The sequence below is a fragment of the Ovis canadensis genome, chromosome 4 (assembly GCF_042477335.2).
Source record: "Ovis canadensis isolate MfBH-ARS-UI-01 breed Bighorn chromosome 4, ARS-UI_OviCan_v2, whole genome shotgun sequence".
Lineage (NCBI taxonomy): Eukaryota > Metazoa > Chordata > Mammalia > Artiodactyla > Bovidae > Ovis > Ovis canadensis.
The window spans coordinates 22,195,468-22,214,978 of NC_091248.1; the positions used below are offsets into that span (position 1 = coordinate 22,195,468).

General features: G+C 41.6%; 2 protein-coding genes across 2 annotated transcripts in view; both read left to right on the plus strand.

Moving 5' to 3' along the window:
• Positions 1-19,511, plus strand: part of PTTG1IP2 (PTTG1IP family member 2) — an 82,494-nt gene that overhangs the window by 110 nt on the left and 62,873 nt on the right. The window contains exons 2-3 of the mRNA XM_069587300.1: positions 14-145; positions 1,580-1,661. Coding sequence (XP_069443401.1) covers positions 14-145; positions 1,580-1,661 — 214 coding nt within the window. The remainder of the gene's footprint in view (positions 1-13; positions 146-1,579; positions 1,662-19,511) is intronic.
• On the plus strand, positions 52-13,974 carry CLDN12 (claudin 12). Its single transcript, XM_069587345.1, has 2 exons — positions 52-145; positions 10,638-13,974. Exon 2 carries the CDS (start codon positions 10,675-10,677, stop codon positions 11,407-11,409), a length of 735 nt encoding a protein of 244 aa, XP_069443446.1. The 5' UTR covers positions 52-145; positions 10,638-10,674; the 3' UTR covers positions 11,410-13,974.

Consider the following 19,511-nt stretch of genomic DNA (forward strand, 5'->3'; position numbering starts at 1 on the left):
ATTCCTGTTTCAGGAACCTGACTACGAGTCCCAGAAGCCTTCGGAGCGGCTCTCTGGGAACGCACTTCCTGGGACGCCGAGAGGGAGACGCTCTGAGAGGCTCCTCAGTGTGGGCGAGGGAAAATGCCCTGGATGTGAGAAACAGGTAGGTGTCGGCAAGAATGTTCTGGTTTCTGGGTCTTTTGCGTAAGTAGTTGAGGATTTTGTGTAAGGTTGCTTAAACGAGGAGAGTCACTCAGCATTGGAAAAGTGCTGACCACCTTTGTGGACGTGAATGCTTGGAGGTGTTTGATGAAGCTCTCAAAATTACTTTGGACCCAGTCGTATGAAAATGTCGACGTGTCTGGCCAGGGCTAGGGACTTGGCTGGCCAGGTGTGTGCTGTGGAGGTGCAGGTTGCTATTTTTGAATCACTAGCTCATGCTGGTTGTGTAATGATGACCTGCTCTCCATTCAAACCCACTTAGTGGTGCAGGGATGAGCTTGTTCTGAGAGCATTCATAGCCACTGTGGCGGTTTCTTTGCAGTTGGCTCTAACCAGGAAAGCTCTCTCTCTCTTTTTTTTTTTAACTTTCTATGTCTTTCTGCCAACTCTGATGCTCCTAAGGGCACAGCTTAAAGGGAGTGCAGAGAGGGTAGGCGGGAGGCAGGCTTCTCTGGAAGCCTGCTTTGCTCTTCTCTGAAGCCCAAGTTCTGTGTTACAGGCTTTGCAAGGGGCCAGTCGTGACATTAGAAGGCCAGACTTGGTGACCTGACTTTTGAAAGATTGCTCAGAGATCCTATTGTGTGTTTCATATTATAAAAACTTAACTTTGGAGTAAGTAAGCAACTGTGATTGAAACCAACCAGACATATATTTAGAAAAGAAAAAAAAAAATCTGGTTGAAATCCCTTTCCTGCAGACTGTTGGGAACATCATTCTACTTTATGATCGTTGTAGGGCTAGCAGTATATATGTATATAGACACGCCTTAAACCAGGAAGTTCTTAGGCGTTACAAGTTTTCCTTCTCTCCTTCTACTTGAGGTAAATAGTGTTTGAAGAGGAAGTTGTTGATGCTTAAGAAAGATATATGAAAACATTTAAATGGTGGGTTGAGCTGTTGGTGGAACTATAAACTGAAAAGAAATTCTAGTTGCAAGTTTTAGGGGGCACGGTACAAAGCAACTTTGACTAGCTTTGTTGTCAGTATCCTTTTAAAAGAAATAAAAGAAACCTCAGGAATGTGTTTTATGCCAAGACAACTAATTACATAGTGCTTCATCAGCCCTCCTTATTCTTTCACTGTAGTTATGCAAAGATTTCCAAAACAGCGAAGTGATTTCCATCCTTGTTTTTCCTGTCTTCTTAAGTCACAAAATGAGAGTTAATTTTTTCTTCTGTAGCTCACAAATAGATATTGTGTGAATTTAAGAATAAACTACTTTTGTTTTTAACTTACTGCCCACCTTTTTTGGCTTAAGATTTCTTTGGTTTTAGATGGTTGATAATTATTTTTCCTAGTTCCATATGAATTCACATTGAGTTTTCAAAGAAGTGCTGTATTAATTTGGAGAACTTTTCCTGTTCTTTATGTCCAGGTCATCTTGACTGTGTTCAGATGTGTATATATTTCTTCTAGGGTGATTAAAGTTGTTTTGGAACTATCAAGTACCTCAAAGAGTAAGTACATCCCTTGATTTTATTTCTTCATTTTACTTCCATATATATGACACTGTTTTCTCTTAACAAAATAAAGTTATAGGATAGATCTCCATTCCAGGTGCTATGTTGATGATCTGCATCTTCTAAGAAAACCCTTCTAAGGGAGACAGTAACTTCTAAGGTAGAAGGGACTGCTAGTGTTACTACCGAGGAATAACGTAGCTGCTATTACAGATGTGTTCTCATGTAGCTATTCCTTAGAATTGTCTCTGAAAAAAATACAGTAATGGATCTGAGAATTCTTAAAGCTCTTGGCCCTTATTCCTGCTCCAAACTTCTTTGAACTCTATTCAAAACCACAGGAAAGATATTCTTTTGAAAAATATTTTTATTTGAAATATCTTTGATAACCTTCAATTGTGTACCATCTCCTCTGCAAGTCATTGTGGAACAGTCAGATATGAAGTGGGTGTTTCGAACAGAGGCCTAATCTGATTTGGTCAGTGGCTATTCTCAAAGAGAATGCTCTCAAATAAACCTACCAATAATCATCACAGACTTAAATTTCCCACCCTATTCTGTTTTACGAAGGGTTTTACTGTTTATGATCTCACAACTATCTTGGGAGAAATTTGAGATGCAGAGGGCATAGGACTTGCCCAGTTTGCAAATGGTGGTTTATGACTGGTGCTTCAGTCTTGGGTTGCCTGGGCTACAATACCGTGCTGCCTCCCAGATGGAGACTGCAAGCCCACACATCTGTATATACAACTTAGCTCAGGACCAGCTAGTGTTCGTGGGTGCTCCTCAGATTGTTGAAGTGTATTCTTAGCCTTGCACATCTGCCACAGTTACTAATAAGGGGTTTTCATATGGCGAAAAGATGGGTTTTTTTTTTTCCTCATTGGGAGAAATATTTTAAAAAGGAGATAGAAATACAAGTATAAAAAATTGTTTAACTTAGATAAGCAAATATTAATTTGATATATGAACCACTCTTAATGGCAAGAGGCACATCCTGTATGTAACATACCTATTAAGTTGAAAACATGGGCATCAACTATCATAATTGATTGTCTACCCATGGTGGGAATTAATCAGTGTTGCTAAACTTATATATGTGTTTCTAGAAGCAGAGGCTGCATATAAATAACCTGGGAATGGCCTCATCTTTCTTAGGAAATTTCTGGGGGAAGAAAATGAACTTCCTTTTTAACAATGAGAGAGACTTTGGCCAGTAAAGAGTGGAAAGCAGGGGCACATTTTAGAAGCAGTTTGGGGGCTTCAGAACACAGAGTATGGATGAATGTAATGAGTGAGCTGATCCTAGAGCAAATTTATAACGCTCTGTGTCCTCACCATACTCATATGAACCTTCCGTTTGTTTTTTTGTTCATTCATTAAACAGATAATTGAGTACCTTCTATGTGCCAGTGTTGGGCACAGTGAATAAAACAGAAGGCTCTCTGTGCTCCTGGAATTTACAGTCTGGTGAGAAGGATAAACACTGAACAGAGAGTATAAGCAAATTCACTGCTATCAAAGAAAAATTACAAAGGTGCAACCAGGGCATGTAATTAGGGACGAGGGAAGGTGAAGGGTCGGAGAGGAGAGGGGAGGTTTAGATCCAGGGCTCCCTGGAAACTAGAAAGATAAATACATGTCAGTTAAGCAAAGAATAGGATGGGATTAAGAAAGTTCTAGGAGGAAACAGCATGAGCAAAAGCCCACATTGAAAAACAAAATTTGAAAAGTTAAAAGCGTTATGTCTACATAGACTAATATGTGAGGTAGGAAACTGACTCAGAAAGGAAACTAAGAATCTGTCAGGAACCAGATGGTGGGAAGTAAAACTTTGGAAATTATGGGAAAGATTTGAAACTTTGGAAACTTTATTCTGAGGAAACTATTCAATAGAAAGCTATTGAATGGTAAAAAATGCAGTGAAATGATCAGATTTTCAATTGAAAAAATAATGCATGGTTTCAAATTAATTGGTAGAGCTCCAAGAGTCAGCATATCTTTCAGTTTTAAATCACTGAACATATTCCTTCTCTCACTGTCCCTATAAGATGTTACTTTTTCCCTCTATGGGATATACTGCTGCTGCTGCTGCTGCTGCTGCTGCTGCTGCTGCTGCTGCTGCTGCTGCTGCTAAGTCTCTTGAGTCGTGTCCGACTCTGTGCTTTCTATCAATCATACACATGTAGAGTTATGAGCAGGGTATAAAATGTAAAGCAGCCAAAGAAAGTTACAAAGAGTGGGGACATTAATTCTAGCACCGAGATTGAAATTCAGTTAAATTAAGGTTCATAATATTTCCCTCCTGAAAAATGCCATATACTCGTTCAGTTCAGTCGCTCAGTCGTGTCTGACTCTGTGATGCAATGGACTGCAGCCACGCCAGGCCTCCCTGTCCATCATCAACCCCCAGAGTTTATCCAAATTCATGTCCATTGAGTCGGTGATGCCATCCAACCATCTCTTCCTCTGTTGTCCCCTTCTCCTCCTGCCTTCAGTCTTTCCCAGCATCAGGGTCTTTTAAAATGAGTCAGATCTTCGCATCAGGTGGCCAAAGTGTTGGAATTTCAGCTGCAACATCAGTCCTTCCAATGAACATTAAGGACTGATCTCCTTTAGGATGGACTGGTTGGATCTCCTTGCTGTCCAAGAAACTCTCAAGAGTCATCTCCAACACCACAGTTCAAAAGCATCAATACTTTGGTGCTCAGTTTTCTTTAAAGTCCAACTCTCACATCCATACATGACCACAGGAAAAACCATAGCCTTGACTAGATGGACCTTTGTTGACAAACTAATATCTCTGCTTTTTAATGTGCTGTCTAGGATGGTCATAACTTTCCTTCCAAGGAGTAAGTGTCTTTTAATTTCATGGCTGCAGTCATCATCTGCAGTGATTTTGGAGCCCCCCCAAAATAAAGTCTGGCACTGTTTCCAGTGTTTCCCATCTATTTGCCATGAAGTGATGGGACCAGATGCCGTGATCTTAGTTTTCTGAATGGTGAGTTTTAAGCCAACTTTTTCACTCTCCACTTTCACTTTCATCAAGAGGCTCTTTAGTTCTTCACTTTCTGCCATAAGCATGGTGTCATCTATGTATCTGAGGTTATTGATATTTCTCCTGGCAGTCTTGATTATAGCTTGTGCTTCATCCAGCCCAGCATTTCTCATGATGTACTCTGCATATTAAGTTAAATAAGCAGGGTGACAATATACAGCCTTGACATACTCCTTTTCCTATTTGGAACCAGTCTGTTGTTCCATGTCCAGTTCTAACTGTTGCTTCTTGATTTGCATACAGGTTTCTCAAGAGGCAGGTCAGGTGCTCTGGTATTCCCATCTCTTTCAGAATTTTCCACAGTTTATTGTGATCCACACAGTCAAAGGCTTTGACATAGTCAATAAAGCAGAAATAGATGTTTTTCTGGAACTCTCTTGCTTTTTTGATGATCCAGCAGATGCTGACAATTTGATCTCTGGTTCCTCTGCCTTTTCTAAAACCAGCTTGAACATCTGGAAGTCCACAGAAGCCTGGCTTGGAGAATTTTGAGCATTACTTTGCTAGCCTGTGAGATGAGTGCAATTGTGTGATAGTTTGAGCATTCTTTGGCATTGTCTTTCTTTGGAATTGGAATGAAAACTGGCCTTTTCCAGTCCTGTGGCCACTGCTGAGTTTTCCAAATTTGCTGGCATATTGAGTGCAGCACTTTCACAGCATCATCTTTCAGGATTTGAAACAGCTAACTGGAATTCCATCACCTCCACTAGCTTTGTTCATAGTGATGCTTCTTAAGGCCCACTTGATTTCACATTCCAAAATATCTGGCTCTAGGTGAGTGATCACACCATCGTGATTACCTGAGTCATGAAGATCTTTTTTGTACAGTTCTTCTGTGTATTCCTGCCACCTCTTCTTGGTATCTTCTGCTTCTGTTAGGTCCATACCATTCTGTCCTTCAGTGAGCCCATCTTCGCATGAAATGTTTCCTTGATATCTCTAATTTTCTTGAAGAAACCTTTAGTCTTCCCATTCCATTGTTTTCTCTGTTTCTTTGCATTGATCCCTGAGGAAGGCTTTCTTATCTGTCCTTGCTATTCTTTGGAAGTCTACATTCTAATGGGTGTATCTTTCCTTTTCTCCTTTGCTTTTCGATTTTCTATTTCACAGCTATTTGTAAGGCCTCTTCAGACAACCATTTTGCTATTTTACACTTTTTTTTCTTGGGGATGGTCTTGATCCCTGTCTCCTGTACAATATCATGAACCTCTGTCCATAGTTCATCAGGTAGATCTAGTCCCTTAAATCTATTTCTCACTTCCACTCTATAATCATAAAGGATTTGATTTAGGTCATAGCTGTATGGTCTAGTGGTTTTCCCAACTTTCTTCAACTTAAGTCTGATTTTGGCAATAAGGAGTTCATGATCTGAGCCACAGTCAGCTCCTGGTTTTATTTTTGCTGACTGTATAGAGCTTCTCCATCTTTGGCTGGAAAGAATATAATCAATCTGATTTCAGATTATATCAATCTGATTATTTCAAAGATATAATCAATTTGGCCATCTGGTGATGTCCATGTGTAGAGTCTTCTCTTGTGTTGTTGGAAGAGGGTGTTTGCTATGACCAGTGCATTCTTTTGGCAGAACTCTATAAACCTTTGCCCTGCTTCATTCTGTACTCCCAGGCCAAATTTGCCTGTTACTCCAGGTGTATCTTAACTTCCTACATTTGCATTCCAGTCCTCTATAATGAAAAGGACATCTTTTTGGGGTGTTAGTTCTAAAAGGTCTTGCAGGTCTTCATAGACCCATTTAACTTCAGCTTCTTCAGCGTTTCTGGTTGGGGCATAGACTTGGATTACCATAATATTGAATGGTTTGCCTTGGAAACGAACAGAGATCATTCTGTTGTTTTTGAGATTGCATCCAAATACTGCATTTTGGACTCTCTTGTTGACTATGATGGCTACTCCGTTTCTTCTAAGGGATTCCTGCCCACAGTGGTAGATATAATGGTCATCTGAGTTAAATTCACCCATTTCGGTCCATTTTAGTTTGCTGATTCCTAGAATGTCGACGTTTACTCTTGCCATCTCCTGTTTGACCACTTCCAATTTGCCTTGAGTCATGGACCTGACATTCCAGGTTCCTACACAGTATTGCTCTTTACAGCATTGGACCTTGCTTCCATCACCAGTCCCATCCCCAACTGGGTGTTGTTTTTGCTTTGGGTCCGTCTCTTCCTTCTTTCTGGAGTTATTTCTCTACTGATCTCCAGTAGCATATTGGCCTGGGGAGTTCCTCTTTCAGTATTCTATCATTTTGCCTTTTCATACTGTTCATGGGGTTCTCAAGGCATGAATACTGAAGTGGTTTGCCATTCCCTCCCTTTAGTGGACCACATTCTGTCAGAACTCTCCACCATGACCCACCCATCTTGGGTGGCCCTACACGCATGGCTTAGTTTCATTGAGTTAGACCAGGCTGTGGTCCATGTGATCAGATTGGCTAGTTTTCTCTGATTGTAGTTTCAGTCTGTCTGCTCTCTGATGCCCTCTCTCAGTGCCTGCTGTCTTACTGGGGTTTCTCTTACTTTGGACATGGGGTATGTCTTCACGGCTGCACCAGCGAAATGCAGCCACCGCTCCTGACCTTGGATGTGGGACAGCTTCTCTTGGCTGCTTGCCACGCAGCCGCTGCTCCAGGTATACTTGTTGGCTCTCTAAAAATATGACTTTTAGTTAGTTTCTGGGATCTGAGCCAAGCATAGTTGAGCAGAAGCCAATTCATGGGACTGATACAACACCTGGATTGATATGATGCGGGATAAATTTGAACACACTTAAAACTGAAATAGATGTTAAATATTGATCTGGCTCTGTTTATTAGTGTCATTTGATAACCTATAGGCTAAGAACTACAGCAATTTATTTATTAGTAATAAAATTCATTCTGATCTTGTTTCTCATTTCGTCTGTAGGAATCAGGGGCACAGGGGAGCTTGAATGAAGGAAACTCAATTATACTGATACTCCAAGTGTTTGTCCCCTACCTCTGAAAACAGAAAGGAATTGTGATTGGGTTAGGACTTAGCCATGGTCATCTGAAGGCGTTCTGAAGCTTTGAAAGGAATTGAGGGGAACTTTTTTTTACATCTTCCCAATGTTGATTAAGTCTTCTTTCTTTTCATTGCTCAGTTTTTCTCTAACCTTGAATTATTCATTTTTATGAACTTGTATATCTTATTTGGTTGATACCTAACAGTGATCACTTGATATGTAGTAATCAGACGCCTTTTTCGTTATCAGCACTTTGAGTTTTGATAAAACAGCGTATTCTTCCCCTCAGTCTGACGGTTAACATGTTGGGGCAAAGTCCAGATCTTTATGGCCTTGGTGTGCCTCTAGGACCTAACAGAGTGTCTTGCATGTGCTGAATAGTAAATCCCTGCTGAATGAATGATTGCTTAGTAATGGCTACTTCCTTGTCCAGTTCCATATCATTAAGAGTCTACCTTTTTAAGCTACTGTGGTCTTGGGTCAGAGCCTAGTATTTATTTATTCAAATGTTCCTAAAATGACTTGTGTACCAGGCACTGTGCAAGTTGCTCTCAGTATACTAGGGAGAAGACAAATGAGCAGAAACCAACAGGAAGCTGGATTCTAGAGACTGACAAAACCAGTGGCATTTTCCACTGTAAATGTCCTCAGACCTGCACCAGAGTTTCCATTGTTGGACTCAGGTGGTTGGTTGGTTGCTAAAACCAGGCATTTAAAATCTGCTGGGAAAAAAATAATGACCATAATTCCTCCAAGTATTTTCATCCATAACTTTTTTTAAAAACAATTACTACTTTTGGTAATATTGACAGAAGACGACATGATAAATAGTAAACTAAGAACAGAAAAACTTAACAACTAGTTATTCTTGAGGACTTAAAGAAATAGTCACTTTTATATTTTACAATATAAAAATCACTTAGACCGATTTTTATATTGTACACTTATATATGTGCGTGTGTATAAGTATGTTCAGTTCAGTCGCCCAGTCATGTCCGACTCTTTGCAACCTCATGAATCGCAGCACGCCAGGCCTCCCTGCCCATCACCAACTCCCGGAGTTCACCCAAACTCATGTGCATCGAGTTGGTGATGCCATCCAGCCATTTCATCCTTTGTCATCCCCTTCTCCTCCTGCCCCTAGTCCCTCCCAGTATCAGGGTCTTTTCCAGTGAGTCAGCTCTTTGCATAAAGTGGCCAAAGTACTGGAGTTTCAGCCTCAGCATCAGTCCTTCCAATGAACATCCAGGACTGATCTCCTTTAGGATTGCCTGGTTGGATGTCCTTGCAGTCCAAGGGACTCTCAAGAGTCTTCTCCAACACCACAGTTCAAAAGCATCAATTCTTTGGTGCTCAGCTTTCTTCACAGTCCAACTCTCACATCCATACATGACCGCTGGAAAAAACCATAGCCTTGACTAAAAATTATTCCCAGTTTTTGTGATTGGACTAAATATACAGTAAATTAAAGCAGTCTGTTCTGTTGCCTTGCAGGAGACATGGTAGAAAGTAGAAAAAATATATTTGAGTAGTATTTGGAGAGTGAGTTTCAAACTCCTGAAGAAATAAAGCTGAATAACATACTGGTTTTTATAATATGTCATATACAGATAAACATCTATTTCTGCTTTATTGACTATGCCAAAGCCTTTGACTGTGTGGATCACAATAAACTGTGGAAAATTCTGAAAGAGATGGGAATACCAGACTACCTGACCTGCCTCTTGAGAAACCTATATACAGGTCAGGAAGCAACAGTTAGAACTGGACATGGAACAACAGACTGGTTCCATATAGGAAAAGGAGTACGTCAAGGCTGTATATTGTCACCCTGCTTATTAAACTTATTAACGCTGGGCTGGATGAAGCACAAGCTGGAATCAAGATTGCCAGGAGAAATATCAATAACCTCAGATATGCAGATGACACCACTGTTATGGTGGAAAGTGAAGAAGAACTAAAAAGCCTCTTGATGAAAGTGAAAACGGAGAGTGAAAAAGCTGGCTTAAAGCTCAACATTCAAAAAACGAAGATCATGGCATCCGGTCCCATCACTTCATGGGAAATAGATGGGGAAACAGTGGAAACAGTGTCAGACTTTATTTTCTGGGGCTCCAAAATCACTGCAGATGGTGATTGCAGCCCTGAAATTAAAAGACACTTACTCCTTGGAAGGAAAGTGATGACCAACCTAGACAGCATATTCAAAAGCAGAGATATTACTTTGCCAACAAAAAGTCCGTCTAGTCAAGGCTATGGTTTTTAGGCACTGTTACTTTCCCCATTTTGCAGATGAGGAAAATGAGGTGCACAGATGTAGTGTTGCTGATCCAAAGTCACTTGGGTCACTTGGCTAGTAACTGAGGAAGCAGGGATTTGAATTCACGCCATCTAGCTCAGCGTCGGCCTTCAGCTACTCCGCTGCCCTCCTCACACCTTTGCCTGTTTTGCTAGTCTGTTTTTACATCTGCATGAGCATCGGAGGCCGAATTTGTGTTTGGAGTTGATGGTTTGTGGATGGTGCTGTGACCCTGCATATTTGAGTGTCTGACACATCCAAGATGCTTGAACGTGGGTGTCGAATGAGTGATTTTTGAAAACAGAATTTCAGATATGATGTTGAGCGAATTTGGAATTCTGTTGGTTGTTCCTCTGATTCACCAGGTAGAAAAATGCTCGTGTGTCAAGACTTTGGTTGCGGTATGAGCAGTCATTGGTGAGCGAGGGTGTGCATGTATGCCTGTGCTCCGTGGTCACGGGCACATGTGCTCATACCTGTTTCTATTGCACATGGAGGCAAGGGACAGAATTCCCCTGTCTGATTCCACGTCCCTGGTTGTGTTTCCAGACAGCCCCACCCTTCCTACACTGCTCCCCCGGGGTCCCCTCATGATCTGTCTTCTTTGTCCCCCCAGTCTGACTGGCAGTACTGTGCACACCTGCCTGCCTGCCATGGGCTGTCGGGATGTCCACGCGGCCACCGTGCTCTCCTTCCTGTGTGGAATCGCCTCCGTAGCAGGCCTCTTTGCGGGCACGCTGCTTCCCAACTGGAGGAAGTTGCGACTGATCACGTTCAACAGAAACGAGAAGAACCTGACCGTCTACACAGGCCTGTGGGTGAAGTGTGCCCGTTATGACGGGGGCAATGACTGCCTGATGTACGACGCTGCCTGGTACTCCTCCGTGGACCAGCTGGACCTGCGGGTCCTCCAGTTTGCCCTGCCCCTCAGCATCCTGATCGCGATGGGCGCCCTGCTGCTCTGCCTGATCGGAATGTGTAACACTGCCTTCAGGTCCTCCGTGCCCAACATCAAACTGGCTAAGTGCCTGGTCAATAGTGCGGGCTGCCACCTGGTGGCTGGGCTGCTGTTTTTCCTGGCGGGTACTGTGAGCCTCTCCCCGTCCATCTGGGTCATCTTTTACAACATCCACCTGAACAGGAAGTTCGAGCCAGTCTTTGCGTTTGACTATGCTGTGTATGTCACTGTGGCTAGCGCTGGGGGCTTGTTTATGACGGCCCTGCTACTATTTATTTGGTACTGTGCATGCAAGTCCTTGCCCTCTCCTTTCTGGCAGCCGCTGTACTCCCACCCTCCCGGTATGCACACATACTCACAGCCCTATTCAGCCCGTTCCCGCCTCTCTGCCATTGAAATCGACATTCCAGTAGTTTCCCACACCACCTAATGGGGAAATCATTGTTCAAGAAACCTTGTAGCCTCACATCTCCCTCCTGAAAGAGCTGTTTTGGACCTATATCCATTTTCCTCTGTTCCTGATCAATCAGTGAAGCCAAATCTGTATGTTTTGGTAGGATGAAGTGCTGCTAGTTTTTATGAAAAGTACAATATTTTAAATGTGAATCATTCCTTTTATCTTGCTTCTTGTGCTCAAAGCATTTTTAACCTCCATATTGATATCTGATCAGTTATTTAGGTAGAAAGGACCTGTGTCTCAATTGAGGTGATTTAGAGCCACATAGTAAAAAATGATTAAGAGGAGCTGTTGTATGCGATCCTTAGAAATATTGCAGAATGTCAGAATGTGTATCACCCTTTTTCTATAATACCTTAAATTGGTGGGAAAAAATGGACAATTTCAAATTAAGATTTTTTTTTTCAGGTAAGGGTAATAGTTTATCAGTAGCCAGACCACCAGCTTAGGCTGTAACTTTTCTTACTTCTTTCTCGGGGCTAATTGTATTGAATAGAGTTTGGTATTTTGAAGATGACTTTCTTTTGTGAGTTCTTATCTTCTACCTCATGCCTATGTTTAAAAATAAAATGTATTTTAAGTGATGTCAGAGAGAATAAGCCTAACCTTTAAAATATCTATTAGTATGGATAACAATTAACCTAATTATAAAAGTTAATGGTTCTATAAGTTGTATTATTAGAGTTAAACTGTGCCATGTGATGGATTGGTGCTTCCTTTGAGGCAAAAAAAAAACCTTTTTTTTCCAGATATCATCGACCAGGTGGCACTCAGGCCTACATGTAATCTCTTAGTGACCAAGAGAAAGAAAGAAAGAGGCCTGAGTGGTTAGTCCTCCTTCAGATAGTGGCAGGGGACAAGCATCTGTTCTTCGGTGACAGCTGCAGAGATTCATCGGGGTGACTGCCTTTTGGGTGATGGGTGGAGTGAGGCATGGCCTCCCCATGACCAGGTTCGCTCTTGATTCAGTTCCCGCCCCATCACCGATTATTTCCGTGAGCTAATATCTTTGCCCAGCATGTTACTAGATGCTGTAGAGGATACATGGAAAGTATGAGATCTCGTCCCATCTACTAAGAAATTTTACTTCAAGATAGAAGATCAAATGGTTAACTGACCTCAGTGGCAGCTGGTCTTCACTTCTCAATCATTGTTCCTGGAGTACATTTCACCCAAAGACATGGCTTTCTGGCAGTCAGGCTTATTGTAAATACCAGCAATATTTGGATCCAGAAATTCAGTTTGTTGGATCCTTTAGAGCACCTACCTTAGTCTTGATGCTGTGATAACAGGGTATCAGATTCATGAGAACTGGATGGGCCACAGTGGTAAAAAAAACAAACAAAACCCACCAATTGTTCCCTTTTCACCTCTAAAAATATGATGGCATATCAAAGAGGGAGAAGTATTTAAAATCTCTCTTGTAATGAGATAGTGCTTAGAGGAAACCGTGTTAACACCGAGATGAATGCTTACAGATTCAGGGATATTGGGTCTTTACCCTTAGGAATTTGAGCTGCTTACTTATTTGATGTAATTTGCTCCACATCTGTACTGTGTTCATGGGGAATTTGTTCTATTACCCATTACAAATTTCACATACAACTAGTTGCATGATTGACAGGTTATTGTGCCTCTTTTGCAAATCTGAGTATGCTTCTGGTACTTCTGTGTATAAAGCAGTACTTTTGTTTCTAATTCCAAACACTGGTTTATGTAAATAGCAAGTAAATCCAGTTGTATAATTTTTAAATACCTTCAGTTGAAAGCATGCAAAACTCTGGTTTTTAAGCAATAGCTTCTGATTTCCTTCTGTATTTTGTTTACTCTTCTTGGATGTAGCTGAGTTTTGATCATTCTAAGACAACAGCAGGTAAAATTTTGAGATTAATATTAATTTTCCTTTTACTAATTAATTTCTGTCCCCATTTTCACTGACTTTGTCCAGAAGTGTCAAGAATTCCACCATTCTTTGTATAAGCAGACTCGGCCATTAATATTCTAGACAGTTTTTAGTCCATGGGACCATATATATAAAATGTTGAACTTTTACTACAAGCATTTTTTTTATTCTTTTCATAAACTGTAGCCTCAAATTAGTGTTTATTATGGATTCACATGGCAAAAGAAACAGCTGTTTCCCTTATTGTCATTAATATTTCAGATTTGCTGTCAGAAACTCTTCTTATTCTTCAAAGCCATCAAAGGAATCCATATATTTATAATTTTTTTAAATAACTTCTGAGCATTCATCAGGCTATCATTGTGTTGGGGGATATCTTTCTTCTGTTGTTACAAGTCTCTTCATGTTAAAGGCCTTTTACAGAAGCTTGGAAAACAGTTTGGAAGACCTTAAATGTAGTATGATGCACCAGTTTTGGTTTATCCAACCATGGGAGGAAAAAATGCCTGAATTTACTTTACTTGTAAATAAATATACACTATAATAGATAATATGTTTGCTGTAAACTGCAGTGTAAAACTTCGATAAAACTGCACTGTACTTCTTGATGTTTATTAAAAGATGTATTTTTACAAGTTTCTGTTTCTGTCCTCATTTTTATCAGTGTTTTAAGGTGAAATATTTTGAGAAATGTTTCTCAAATATGTGCAAATTGTAAAAGACACAGCCCCTTTTAAACCCCTGTAGAATAGCAGTTGGAATCAGAAAACCTGGCATTATTGTTTCAAAAGCATCAAGACCCTTCATTTCTAAGAATGGTCTTAGGAGTTCCCTGGACTATTTCAACATTCCACAGAAAAACAACAAATAAAGTCAAATGGGCTAGACTTGCCTCATCAGTGGAGTTTTTCCAGTCATCTGTGCTCTTTGAGATTTCGACCTCTCAGATGGTTAAATGGGAGGACATTTCTTCATTCTTCAGAACTCAAGGTTGCCAGGAAAAGTGGTCCTAATAGGTAAGTCACCTCAAAATTTCCGGGACCTGGAATGAGCTTTTAGTTTTTGGCCTCCCAGGGATAGCATTCACAAGCACCCCTCACTGAACCCATGGCTCTGATGGGACATTCATGCCCGAACTGTATGTTGCACTGGAAGTGTGAAGCCATTCCAGGCTGGCCATCCCCATAGCTGATTATGCTAACACACTACAGTCTGGGGTCTGCCCCCAAGTTGCACAAGCTCCCTGAGGGTGGCTGAAAGGCTGGAGAAACTCTTCATGCTAACCAAATTCACAAGATTTACCAACCAGAAGGGAAAAATATAGATGGCTTGCAATCACTATCCAAGACCAATTTTTAAAAATATACCCTACACAGAGCTCTTTGGAGAAAAAGACTGATTCCAGTCCCAGGGTAGGAAAAGTGAAAGATGAGCCCAGCACATCGTCTTCTGCAAAAAGAAACACTCGAAGAAGGATAGAAACTTAACAAATTACACAGGAGCTGGCTTAAAGAGGTTCCTACTGGTTGAATCTGGGACAATCGAAGCATCAAAATAACATGGAATCTATTGAATAAAGCAAAAAGCCAGGCATCCCTACTGATAGAAACGGGAAGAAAGAAAAGTTGCTTCTTCAGTAAAATACCAAATGATCAGTATAGAAAAATAGATGGAGTTGGGAAAACATCAATGGAATTAAAACTGATCGGTGAAAGTTTGACAAAAAAACAGGATATTTACATAGTCTCAAAATACTGCTCCACAAATTACTAATTTCAGAGGGGAAAATAGTAATAGTGGATCAACTTGGCAGTCGCAGCTTTAACCAGGTGAATAAATTTATCACCAATGTTAAACCAACACCATGCTCCTCATGATATGATGCAATGAGGTCAGATCATTGCTTTTGTGGTAGTTCCACTAAGACCATCGCTTAAGACTCATCTTGAGGAAATGTAGCTTGTCAGTTCCTCTTTTGCTTTTTGCTTCCTTCTCTACCCCTCCTGATCTCACACCTCTTCATTTTTATAAGAAAGCATAAAAACTTACAGTCAAAATTATCTCTAAAATATTTCATGTTTAGGAGAGAATTTGAAGAGCTTGCATCAGGTTTCTCTGGAAAAAATAAAAAAGGAAAGGTCCTTGCAGAAGAGATATAAAGAACCACAGGACTCAAGGGATCTGAATTAGCTGTCCCATTTCACTGATTAGCAATAACTTCAATCCTGAAGCATACTGACAGGTTAGCCCAAGGGCTATCCCCTTTCCTTCCCCTCCCCAACACTGGAAAACTTTTCTAGGAGAAAGTCATTCTCCCTGTCCCTGCTAAACTTTTCTAGGAGAAAGTCATTCTCCCTGTCCCTGCTGGGTGTCTCACCACCCTCCAGCCAGGAAGGTTCTGTGCCAGTGCCATGGTGTGCCAGAGCCCTTTAAAACCTCACGGTGGGACTGTGGAACTCTGGAGAAAAAGCACAACTATGGCCTGCCTAATATTCTTATACAAATCTGCGATTAACAGGGAATTTAGGGTTTTTTCACTTTGTTTGGAAATGGGCCAGCTTCCCACACTGTTCTGTGAAAGAAATGCTTCAGCAAATTTTGATGAAGACAATGAGATGGTAGATGAGGAAAGAAATTTTTTATTTTCACATTTTGTGAAAAACCCAATGTGACTGGGTCCTGTTAATAATAATGTGGTAACCATGATTTTGAGTGGTCCTTGTTCACTTAAATCCTCTATAGAAAAATATATATATGTAGATTCATGTCTCCAGAGTTATGCTTTATAGAAAAAGGTAACCGCTTCTCATTAAGAGAAAAGGTATAGTAATACTTTAACTGCATTATATATCTGGTGGCATTGCTCCATAATTCACTCTTAATACTTTGAAAGGCTGTGTGTGCTGTGCTTAGTTGCTCAATCGTGTCTGACTCTTTGCGACCACATGGACTGTAGCCTGCCAGGCTCTACCTGTCCATGGGGATTCTCCAGGCAAGAATACTGGAGTGGGTTACCATGCCCTCCTCCAAGGGATCTTCCCAACCCAGGGATTGAACCCAGGTCTCCTTCATTGCAGGTGGATTCTTTCCCATCTGAGCCACCAGGGAAGACCATGAACACTAGAGTGGGATCCCTTCTGCAGGGGATCTTCCTGACCCAGGAATCAAACTGGGGTATCCTGCATTGCAGGCAGATTCTTTACCAGTTGAGCTACCAGTAAATGAATACAGATAATTCTCTTAAATTTAAAAATACTTTTTGCCGCTATGCCCATGTCCTTTTTCTTGTCCTTACTCTTAGGCCAATTCTGTGGTCTGGATAGTCCAGGTTGGGAGTTGAATACCAGGATGTTTCTGTGGAGAGTGAGGACCCTGGCTCCTGACTGATCCCCTCTAGGGTGAGCAGGTGCCTAAGAAGTCTCTCTTCCCCCTTGCTGGCCGTGTGAGTGAGGACTTTGGGTCATGTTCTGACCTGCTGACCTGCTTCTGGCTGCTTCTGCTTAAAGAGCTTGAAGGTAGCATTGGGTGCTGGAGCCTGGTGGTATCAGCCAAGTGTACACATCTCTTCCTAGCTCCTTGTCCAGTGAGATCATGTTTGTAGTTTGAAATTGGCCATGGTGAAAGTATTGATGCCACAGAAATTAGCAGATACTGCTGCTGCTGCTGCTAAGTCACTTCAGTCGTGTCCGACTCTGTGCAACTCCATAGACGGCAGCCCACCAGGCTCCTCCAGCCCTTGGATTCTCCAGGCAAGAACACTGGAGTAGGTAGCAGGTACTACAGAGTTTTATCTTTTCCCTTTTTTCTTCTCCTCCCCTCCCTCCCTCTTCCCTTCCTTCTTTCCTTCTTCTCGTTCCCCACCCTCCTCAGCTGTTATTAAACACTAAATCAGCACATACCATTGCTCAGCTGAGATTAATTTGCTGAGCTTCAAATTAGTTAATGAAGGAACTGAGAATTATAACGTGTAAAACTATCTGTGGTAAAGGGACTCTCTGAAACAGACTTTTAATGAGCCTGTTTCCAGTATTGCTCTTTCTTCCTCCCCACCACCAACCCATCCTGTATACTGACAACAGAAGGAACCTAATAAAATCCAAATATGACCTTGTCTCTCCTCAGGTTTATTCAGCAGTTAGTTACCTTTCAGAACAGAATCTAAATTCTTGCTCTGAGTGGTAGGTCTTGTGCAGCAGTAGATAGAGGAGTACATCAAAGACGTGGAGCCAGGAAAATCACACTGCCTGGCACAGCACAGCCACACAAATTATCTAGAGACTTTTTTTTTCCCATTGTGCCCATCATTGATCAGACTGTTAGCAATTATTGACACTATCTTAAAAATTAATGTGTAACAGAATGCAAATTCAATAACAAATAATAGGGAATATCCCTTCTCAAGGACCTTTGGATTGGTCACATACCAACCCAAATTGGTCACAAGAGAGAGAGGCCTCGCTCTCTCTTGGATCGCTTCTCTGGGGCAAAGCCAGCTTCCATGTTGTAAGGACGTACACAACCCTATAGTTTAGGAAGAACTGAGGCCCCCTACCAATTTTCCAACCATGTAGGAAAGCCACGTGGGAAACAAGGAATTTCTGTTTCCTATGTGATGGAAAGAGTGGCCTAATGAATGTGATAGCTAGCCTTTAAGATGGCCTGCAATGATCCTTGCCTCCTGGGATTCATATCCTTTTGCAGTCCTGTTAACATACTGAATACATTACAGTCCAGGCTCTCTCTGCTCACAGCGTGACAAGCCAATAAACTTGGAGATGAGGTGTTGAAACAAGGAATATGACTTCATCCGGAAAACCAACTGACAGAGAAGATGGCAGACTAATGTCTCAAAATAACCATCTTACCTGGATCTAGATGTTAGGAGGTGAGGAAGTAAAGTAAAAAGGCCATTTATCGTGCAACATAGGAGCAGATGTGTTAATTTCTCTCCTGCAGCCATTCCCAGGTGGGCTGGGTCAAGTTGTCTCTCTGTGAGCTGAACAAAGGCACTTAGAGTCAGGCAGAGGGGCAGGGGTCCCCAAAGTAGGCCATTACGTATGATTATAAGAATAGAGTAACGAAAAGCAAATCAAAGAAACAGATCCAACTAGGAGTCACAGTTGGCTCTTCCCTATAGCAGGGCTGACCTGTGTTACCAGTAAGACTTTGCAGAAATGATAGCTTGTGACTTCTGAAGTTATAGGTCATAAAAGATGTAGCTTCTGCCTCTCTCTCTTGGATCACTTCCACTGGGGTGAAGCCAGCTTCCATGTTGTAAGACATACACAGCCCCTACAGTTAATTTAGGAAGAACTGAGGCCCCCTACCAATTTGCCAGCCATGTTGGAAACAGGTATCAGATTACTGCAGCCTTGGCCAATGTCTCAATTGCAACCTGACTGAAAGGTCCCAAGCCAGAATCTCCTGGCTAAGCTGCCTCAAGTTCCTGACCCACACATCCTGTGTGAAATAGTGCTTACTGTTGTTTCAAGATGCTATGTGTGGAGCTGTCAACTTAAAAATTAATCACAACCTAAAAGTTGAGGGTTGTGTTTTATTCAGTGGGAATTTTCAGGACTTCAAGCCCAAGAGGCAGCATCTCAAGTAATCCTGAGAGAACTGCTCTGAGGAGACACGGGGAGGAGGCAGCTTATATAGAAGTTTGCAACAAGGGGCAGGTAGTCTGAACATCACAGATATCTTGTGAATTAAAGAAAACCAGACATCTCAGGTTAAGGAATTAGTGCTTTTCTGTATATGGGAAGATTCAAGAGTTTGAGCTCACTGGCTTCTTTCCTTTGACATGCAGCTAAGCTATCTGGGGGCCAGTATCCTGCTTTTTTCACATCCTTAGTTCTCATTGATCACTGTAGGGAGTGGCTGTGACCTGGTGGCTGCCAATGATACAGGCATCGTTCTGCCTCCTGAGTGCCTCTAGGGCTCAGGAATTCACGTTTGGAGAGCCAGAATCACTGATGACTGTGACATCCTTGTTTACTGATATGGCAGGAAATACTCCATTTCTCAGGGACAGTTTGTTATATGGCAGTAGATGACTGATACAAAGAGCATAAAGCAAACGCTGGGGAGGAATATTTGTCTTTATGCTATGAAGAGGTATTATGAGCTTTCCTGGCTCCATGTCAGAAAAAAATCACTCTCATGATTCCAG

Excerpts from the sequence above, each read along its gene's own strand:
- CLDN12 (XM_069587345.1), top strand. The coding sequence starts at position 10,675 with ATGGGCTGTCGGGATGTCCACGCGGCCACCGTGCTCTCCTTCCTGTGT.